The 8,973-nt window shown below is 37.3% G+C and overlaps 2 protein-coding genes across 4 annotated transcripts; one reads left to right on the top strand and one right to left on the bottom strand.

Annotated features, from left to right (window-relative positions):
* Positions 1–82: 82 nt before the first annotated feature.
* LOC112456125 (selenoprotein F) lies at positions 83–1,535 on the top strand. Of its 3 annotated transcripts, none has more exons than XM_025018459.1 (5): positions 83–215; positions 555–707; positions 900–1,018; positions 1,103–1,224; positions 1,326–1,535. In XM_025018459.1, the coding sequence occupies exons 2-5, from the start codon at positions 666–668 to the stop codon at positions 1,505–1,507; spliced, it is 465 nt and encodes a 154-aa protein (XP_024874227.1). In that variant the 5' UTR covers positions 83–215; positions 555–665; the 3' UTR covers positions 1,508–1,535. The 3 variants fall into 3 exon arrangements, with proteins under 3 accessions (XP_024874227.1, XP_024874226.1, XP_024874225.1); XM_025018458.1 differs by having other exon boundaries at positions 154–247; XM_025018457.1 differs by lacking the exon at positions 83–215 and adding an exon at positions 254–373.
* Positions 1,536–1,554: 19 nt separating this feature from the next.
* Positions 1,555–8,287, bottom strand: LOC112456124 (zinc finger protein on ecdysone puffs-like). The gene is made up of 10 exons (XM_025018456.1): positions 8,172–8,287; positions 7,144–7,468; positions 6,914–7,057; positions 5,710–5,939; positions 4,792–5,095; positions 4,554–4,712; positions 4,229–4,469; positions 3,947–4,141; positions 3,634–3,818; positions 1,555–3,549 (listed from the first exon to the last, which is right to left on the bottom strand). Exons 2-10 carry the CDS (start codon positions 7,453–7,455, stop codon positions 3,043–3,045), a joined length of 2,277 nt encoding a protein of 758 aa, XP_024874224.1. The 5' UTR covers positions 7,456–7,468; positions 8,172–8,287; the 3' UTR covers positions 1,555–3,042.
* Positions 8,288–8,973: the final 686 nt, after the last annotated feature.

The following is an 8,973-nucleotide window of genomic DNA, read 5'->3' as shown; positions in this document are numbered from 1 at the left end:
CATCGTCTAGTTTCGTCCTAAGTACGCGACTGAACGGAACGCAACTTGAAAAACTTCTTGCAAAAATCATCTTTTATAAATATTTTCTAATTCTTTTTCGCGTCGGCAGTGTCGACACATATTACAGCGTTCTCTGTTGGCGTATCGTGTAAGCGCTTCGCTGCAAACTCCGAATTGCTCCGAATCGGTGTCCACAGTCCACAACGATCTTTCAGGTTATATTTACCTGGATACATTAAAAACACACGTATGTACAATACCTACAAGCGAATATTTCCAACAAACGACGAACATTCACGTTATCCTAGTGCTCGCTTAAAAATGCAAAAAGAAAAAATCACATCTTTCTGAATGAAGATAGCAATAAATTTTTGTAAGATTCTTACAATGTTAAGTTCTGTGAAAGTCTGAGAATCTCACACTCTCTTTCGGTATTATTATCGCAGGATTTGGGTAATATTAACTCGCCATTAAGGAAAAAAAATTAAATTTTACAGTTTGCGAACATTAAACTGACTGTGAAGTTGTTAAAACGTGTTTCATCTTCCAAATAGGTAGTTAAAAGCGAGGAGCATTTAATAAGATCTCTCCCCCTAGAGGACAAAAATTGTATAAAATATTGGTGCTCATTGCTGCTAAAAAAGTTAGGTACACGAGGCGACAGAATGAATCATTTACATACGGTTTTACTCCTGTTCATTGTTGCGGTAAGTAAGACAGAAAATATTACTTTGCACATAATAAACTGATCATATACTGTCATATACCCAAATTCCTTTTCTTCAAAATATCTTGCGTTTTTCTTAACGCATTTAAAAGCAACGCAATTACGCAACATACATCTAAAGAATGAATCACTGTAATATCTGTCGCCATAACGTCAACGATTAATTTCGCAGATGGACATTTCCGTCGCAGAGTTTTCAGCGGACGATTGCAAGATGCTAGGATTCAATAAAGCCAACGTGCTCTGCTCGACTTGTGAACATTTTGCCAAATCTGATCTAGAAAAGATTTAGTACGTAAAAATCCACCCCATCAAATACTTTATTAGGAGTCTCCCGAGTGTATCATGTATAAATCTCTGTGTTCTAATTTCCAGTGCTACATGTAAGGAATGTTGCCTAAAGGACAACGATTACGATTTGTCTGGATCGAAACGCTATCCTAAGGCTGTCCTCGAAGTGTGCACGTGCAAATTCGGGCAATATCCGCAAATACAAGGTGCGATCAAATACTTTTGATATAAAACTCGAGAACTGATTGGTGCAATGTTGCAACACAAAAATTTGGCACAAGTTCATGATTAATACGCTTCTTTTTAGCCTTCATCAAAAGCGACCGACCGAAAAAATATAAGAACCTCAGCATAAAGTATGTAAGAGGTTTAGATCCGATCATCAAGTTGTACGACGCGGAAAATAAGGTTGAAGATGTACTCGACATACACAAGTGGGATACAGACTCTGTAGACGAATTTCTGTCGACCCATCTTTCTAAGGATTAATAAAATTAGGAAATATATTGCATTAATACATGATCGTTTCTATTGAATTCTTAATAAACTATTCCATTTAATATGAATATTACATATACAGTACATGTATGTGATTACGTCTTATCTTCTACTGTCATATGTGTTCATATCGTCTAACATTCCAATTACCGCTTCCACATCCTTTGTAACAGAACAGTATTGTAAACCACGATATATAATAGTGTTTTAATTTTTTCACATTCCTTTAGAGCATATTTTTAAAATAGATACAAAAAAAAACCTTCTTTCGTTAAAATGTCCTATCCTTATACAATGAGAGTGCACAGATCAATCGTGATCTGTCTTTATATATAGAAACATTTTTTTATTATGAAAATGATCGAGACACTCATACATACGATTAAAGCAAAATACAAAATTGTAAAGCTATAACACCACCACTTTCAGCATTCCTTTCAATGTATAAATATTACATTGAAAAATGTAACGTTTATGAACCCAGTGATCTTATAAAAGAAGAATTCGAATGTTAAGAAATAAAGAGAACTCGTTTATCTTTGTTTAGGAACATAATGAGGTCGCAAACTCTCTTGTAGCCTTTTATCATTAATATCAATACATGATATAAGAATATTCTTATGGAGAACAAACCACAGGTATCTATTAATATAATATAAATGAATATAAATTTGACATTATGTATTTCGATTGCGTATATCATCATATTAGATGCGTGCTTAGATTTCGACGGAGACATCTGTTCACCTTGTTCACCTTTTAAAACATCCTGCTTCTTGATATCGTATACAATATGCATGATTAATTTCCTCTAATTATATTCGCAATTACGTGCAATATCGAATAATTTTCATCGTTTACATGTACAGAGTGGTCCTGAAATCGTCGGTCAAAATCAGGGATTATTTTTATTTACAGAAGTTGTTGGAAATGTCCACCGTTAACTAAAACACACGCTTCCATCCGTCTAACCATTGACTGTCTAACACGCTCAAAGATTCTTGGCGTATTTCTTATAATTTCGCAGCTGTTGATAATGCAATCTCGGATGCGTTTTTGAACCAACGTTTATGGGAACTTTTTTCATCTTTATGACGAGCCCAATCCAATCCCTGATTTTGACCAACTATTTCAGAACCATACTGTATAACGTCAGCAATTGCAAAGTATCAGAGAAAAATTATCATGCTTGTAACTAAAAGACCATCATCATTTATACAAAAAATCTAAATCCCTCGCGCATACATACCCTCTTCTGATACATGGTGCTAATGAAATAGGTCGTTCATAGTTAAGAACTTTTAATTAAGAACTTACTATCATATATGTTCACATGTAATGTTAAACGCTAATATAGTGTGCAATATTAATAAATAACATTAATATTACACGCTTCAATGATAAAAATGTGTTCTATCCGTTATCATTAAAATGTATCTGAATATGAAACACGCAATTGAATTTCCCTTAGATCGACGTACTTTTCTCGCGTTTACTTTCATATTTTCGTAAATCGCGGTGTTACCTTATCGCCGTGACCTCCTGGCACGCGGACCACCGCGACCGCGCCCGAATCCGCGACCTCTAGACTGCTTCACTTGAGGGCTGCGATTTCGTTCTATCTTCGGCAAAGGCTTTTCCGGTTCCACATGTTCTTTTTCTTCCGCCTCGTCGACCAGATTACCCATCTCAGTATCGTTGTCATTGTCTATATCCGTCCACATTTCGTCGACTGGTGTTTTTGCATCTTTTGTGTTAGTGGCGTTTTCTTGTGTGTTAGCGGTAGTTTCCTTGTCATTTTCCTTCGCATTTTCCTCCGCCTCGCGATTTTCCTCCTCCTCCGATTCGGCGGCATCGGCTTCCAATGGATCATACTTCTCCTCTCCATCCGATCTCTTCGGTGCCACATTTGCATTATCAGCACTATTCTCTTGCTCTTTCGGCTTATCATTATCTTCATTTTCATCATGACTGATCTTACGACGTTTCCAATGTACATCGGATTCGTCTTTATCTTCGACATTTTTCTCATTCTATAAACGCAATACAAGAATTTTGGTAGATGCCAAGATTTTTAAAATAAGCTTTCTTTACAAGCGATTTTTTTAATCGCTTACCTCAGCTTGTTCAGTTTCTTTCGATTCTGCAGCTGGCGCACTTGATGTTAACGATTTTATCTCCGCTACAAAGTTCCGGTAGTGCGTAATGCTGCGTAAATGAGCATTCATATCTTCAGCTAAGAGCATAAACCTTCGGCAACGCTCGCAGTAAAACCCTTGGACTTCTTTGACCATAGATTTACCTAAATAAATATAATTTCTTATAAAGATAGCATAGATGTATAAAGAGAACGCGCAAATTTTTTTTTTTTTTTTATATAAATTAATTTTAGATAAATAAAACTTATAACTTGTCTTAAATAATCCATACCAATAAAGATCTGATTTTGACGGCAATATTTGTAAGACGGTATTTTGAATTTCTTCTCAGTTATATTTTCTATAATATCCGTGATGTATTCTTGTTCTTCTGAATCCTCCTCTTTTTCGTTCTTCGCGTCATGACAAACATCTTTCTCCTCGTCTTCCGCGGTGCGAACCTCAGCTTCTCCCTTTGCCAGTTTGTCTACAAAAACAATTTATGAATTTAAAAATCTCTTCAAATTTATCGAAATTATTTCGAAAACAAACATTTTCTTTCATTCTTCATTACCTTTCTTTTTATTTTTCCGTTGCTCCTCGCACTGAACGGCATTCTTCATATGAGCGGGTGTTAAACAGTGCTCATCGTATTCTATGCGAGACGGGAATTCTTTTAGACAAGGGAAGCAGCGGGGATGCAAAAAGGTTTTCAATTGTTGATGCTTCTCGCTCTTTCTATGCGTAGACAAGGTTCCGTAAAAGTTCAGATCGCACATCGTACAATATTCTCTCACGTTGAAATCTACAGACACCTGCAATCAAAAGATCATAAATAGATACAAATACTATTACTATGTATGTGCCTCCAACTCTTTTCTAGGAGACATGATTCTTACTTTTTTCCCGCGTCGTTTCGAGTTGTTCAAGCTAAGTTCACGCTGCTCCTCGGCAACTCGCAGCTCGTGTCTCATCAGATCGACCTTCAATTTGTACGACTCGTCCAACTTTTCCATCATCAGCTGATGCGCACGTCCACGTAGGTGATTTTCAAAGGACTGTGAAAAAATATAAAAAGTTAGATACTGCTCGGCGAGTATGTAGATTTATTAATTTCATCAATGATGAAATGCTTACAAATCCATCCCACATATGCTTATTGCAAATGTGACAAAACATATGGTTCATCGGAACTTCGGCGTAACGACTTTCAGCGTGTCTAACTTCCGATTTCTTGCCAGTCACTTTTGTGTTTTCTTTATCGGTTTTCTCAGACGCATCTTTCGCCTCCTTCGATGGAGAATCTTCCGCTGCGGACTTCTCTACCTTTTTCTCGCTATCTTCCATTTTTTCATCTTCTGTTTTCTCAACTTTTGCTTCTTCCGTGTTTTTCTCATCCTTCCAATCGCGCTTCTTATCCTCGGACTCGTCTACGTCATTGCTGTTCATCACAAATAATCTTAATCTAGGATAAAATTCATGTTCCAAGAAAAGTTTCGTAATCGATTTGAACAGTTGAGCATGTTAAACTTGCTATGAAATTTTAACTTCCAATTATAAATTTAACTATGTAGCTTGGCAAGTCATAGTATTCATGTCGATTCATACAAAATTTTGTTTGTGAATCAAAAAATTGTATCAATATTTATATAGAAGTGTATAGGAAGATGTAACTCATACATCTTATATTTGAGTGTAGGATAATATATTATCGCCGATTGGAACACTATACGTCAAAATGCGTTTTGGTGAATGTACAGGGAGAAGAAATTACGAAAAGTAACAGCAAAATTTTAGCACTTTGGCCAATATTTGTGAAATATAAGTTAAATCGCATTGACAGTATAGAATAAACATATAAAAAGAAAGAGATACAGATAAGAGATATATAGAAATTTCTGAGACTGGTACAACAAAACATATATTAGCTAATGTTAATAAACATATATAAAATATATGTATATGTATACATGTACTTAGGCAAATAGTTCGGAGAGACTGAGACTTACTGAAATTTGAAGAAACTATACCAATCACAGGTAATCGGGAGCTTACCTTTTCGGAACAGGCGGTTCTGCTTTTTCGCTATCAGAGGTCTTAACATCCTGCTGTTCCTTTTTGGCAGTCTGATTTTGTTTAGAGGCAGGAATTGGTTTAGAAGATTTATCGTTGCGATGTTGTATTTGGTTTCCGTTCATACGTTGACTGCCAGACTGGGGTGCACGAGATTGTTGTGCGGATGGGCCACGTCGCCCAGCGGGGCCATCTCGGGCTCGATTGCCCATCTAGTTAAGTAGTAGAGGTCAAACGACCAAAAGCATCATGAGAAGTATCTGATGTAACTGTGATTCTTCTCAAATCGAGACACTGGTTCTAGAAACCACTTTGGGATTTGAGGGAGAGAACAGTTCTACAGTCGATAAATGGAAGCAGGACGGAGTCGGTGAGATACCGAAGCTCTTTCTTCCATTTCCACACCAAGTATGGAAGGAAAGGGAGAAAACTGTAGAGTGCATCCCGATTTCGAGTTGAAAATCGCATCGTGTATATACAGGCACGATCGCAACGATCATAAGATACGATCATAATTATAAAAAGTAGATATAATTATTTTTGCCACTAAAAATATTTGAGTAAAAAACTCGGTGAACGCTAATGAACGTGAAGAAGAAGTTAAATCAAGTGAAATATGCAACTCGTGTATATAAGTGGTAGTAAGTAGTTTTGAATAAAGTGCAACCACGTTGATTTTAGTGTATCACATTAGCGGACAGAAGACTCTGGTTACGCAGATTGTAATGTGAGACAATGTTCAAATTCGGCCCTGCAAAAACCTTCAGTGAACTTCCAGTAGTAAATTGAGATTTACATTCTGAAATCAACACACGTGTTTCAACAGTGCTCTTTTAATGAAATATTTTTATGGACGATATCTAGAAGCCGTTTCAGGCAATGCTGATCCATCAACAAGAATTATTTATATCTTAGTGATTTCGTTGGCCGTGTCTAATCGAGTGAGCGATAATATCCTATTTAATCGATCGGCTCAAGAAGGGGAATTTGTAACGTTCCGAATAATTAAAGACAGTTTGTGTCCATGCGAGGAAGCGTGGACTACAGATTGTCATTTTATAACTCCTGTTTACGATACAGAAGAAGATCGTAAGCAAGTGTTAAAAGAATTGCTTTAAAGATTACCTTGGCTTAAAGATTACCTTTGAGAAAAAAAAGCATCGCGTATTCTATCGAAATTGCTTACCTTATTGTATGGCTGAGGACGTTGGTTCTTCATGGGATGCCGTGCCACACGATCGTTAAATCGTCCGGAGGAATAGTTCTGTTGATTAGGATAATTCGGTCCTGGTCCAGAATAATTATTTCCCAGACTCATTAGAGACGGCACCTGGATCAAAATGATGGGATTAAAAATCGAGTCCGGGGCATGAAAACAAAATTATCAAGCGGAGAATCGTCAAGCGATCCTCGTACCTGCGGCTGCGACTCTTGCTGACTGCGAAGTAGATTTGTAAGGAGGTTGCTGGCGATCGCTAGCTGTGCCTGCGGCGATGCCAGGGAGAGATTGTTGTTGGGCGTAGGTAGAATGCCTCTGCCAGGCATCATGCCACTCTCCCAAGGATTCATTCCACCCATGCCGCCGCTCCCGCTCATTCCGCCACCCATGTTACTTCCCATGCCGCTGTTATTGCCAACTCTGTTACCACCACCGCCTCCGGTATTACCACGATTGAAATTTCCTCGATTCCCGAAGGAATCCCTCTTCACTCCTCGATTAAATGACATTGTGCTTCTAATGCTGGACAAACATTTGGAAACAATTAATCTTGGATATCATCCTCACTAGGAAGCCAATTTATGTGGAACATTCCGCAATGGTTTTTGAAAAATTTAAATTCTTTGTGTTCATATTTTCTCTTTTCTTTCCCTTCTTTTTCAAATAATTATTTAAAAAATCTACGAGATATTAGAGCTCAACGTATCTTGAATTCTAAATAAATATACTTTGCAAGCACATCTTGTTTATATATAACACAAAATTGCATTAACAGAAGTTAGGAGTCTAAAATCTTGGTCTCAAGAGCAATGATAATAAAATAATACACACATCGGTGCGTGTATGTATGAGTATGGATGTGTTTGTGTTGTGTGTGTGCGCGTGTGCGTGCGTATGTATGTATGTGTGAAAAAACGAACGATTAAACGAAGCTCGTCTAATTAAAAATTCAGCATTGCAGTAGAGAAATTTTGCAATGTGGAGCAAGTAATGTGGAAAACGTAATAACAGGTGAAGCACGCGTAATACTATTATACTATTTTGTATCGAAAGCTCCGCGAAGCGACGTGGCGGATGACAAACGCTTGTCCATCACCGAAACTCGCAATCGCGAGCCGGACTTCCGCGATATAATTCGGTGACGTAGTCGACAAACGAGCCCTAATGTAGGATGTAGCGAGATACTAGTACATGTGCGTTACGGAGAAGTATCCAATTTCCTTACCAAAGCGGCGACGCTAAGCGTAATGTGGAGAGAAGCCGACGGGAAAGATCGGAGCAAACGAAACGAAACGCAAATGAATGCAGCGAACGATTGCAAATGGCGGACCTCGTCGATCACCGCGGCGCGAACCATGGAGTTGAGGAAGATCGTCGTGCCGTCATCGCAATTCTTTCAAACATGCTTATTGGCCACATGTGGTCGATTGGTCGATTGTGTATCTTTTGATACGAGGTGAAAATTACAAAAGTGAAAAAAATTACTAGAGTATCTATACGATTTTATTTGTCGAAAACTTAAATCTGTTCATTTTTGTAATTCTTTCATTTTGTTTCAAGATACACAATCAACTCCCCTGAATAAAGTATATATATTCTCGATAACTCCAACAATTGATGTCCATTTCTACCAATGCAGAATATATATATAACTTTAATCTCGATTTAATTTATTTAAAAATTTTTAAGAATTAGAAAAAGGTTAACAAGTAATTAAGTTAAATCGAGATTAAAGTTAATCTACATTTGTAGAAATAAACATCTGTTTAAATAATTTGAGAAATAAAAGTTAAGGCCCGTTTGGCACACGGAGAATTCACGCTGCATATCCAACGTATGTATGTATGTACACATGCCATGTCTGATATACGATAACCAATGAGAAGAACTTTCTATTAGGAATAAAAGAATCCCTAGAGAACACGCGTTCCCATTGGAACATCGCGCGTATGAACTCTCCAATTATCCGCGTAAATCTGAAATATATGCGCGTAAAAACCGAGCTAAATTAGGGCCAGTTTCACCAT

The sequence above is a fragment of the Temnothorax curvispinosus genome, unplaced genomic scaffold (genome assembly GCF_003070985.1).
Source record: "Temnothorax curvispinosus isolate PA1 unplaced genomic scaffold, ASM307098v1 QBEX01006657.1, whole genome shotgun sequence".
NCBI classification, from domain to species: Eukaryota; Metazoa; Arthropoda; class Insecta; order Hymenoptera; family Formicidae; genus Temnothorax; species Temnothorax curvispinosus.
This window is presented reverse-complemented; position numbering and strand designations above follow the sequence as displayed.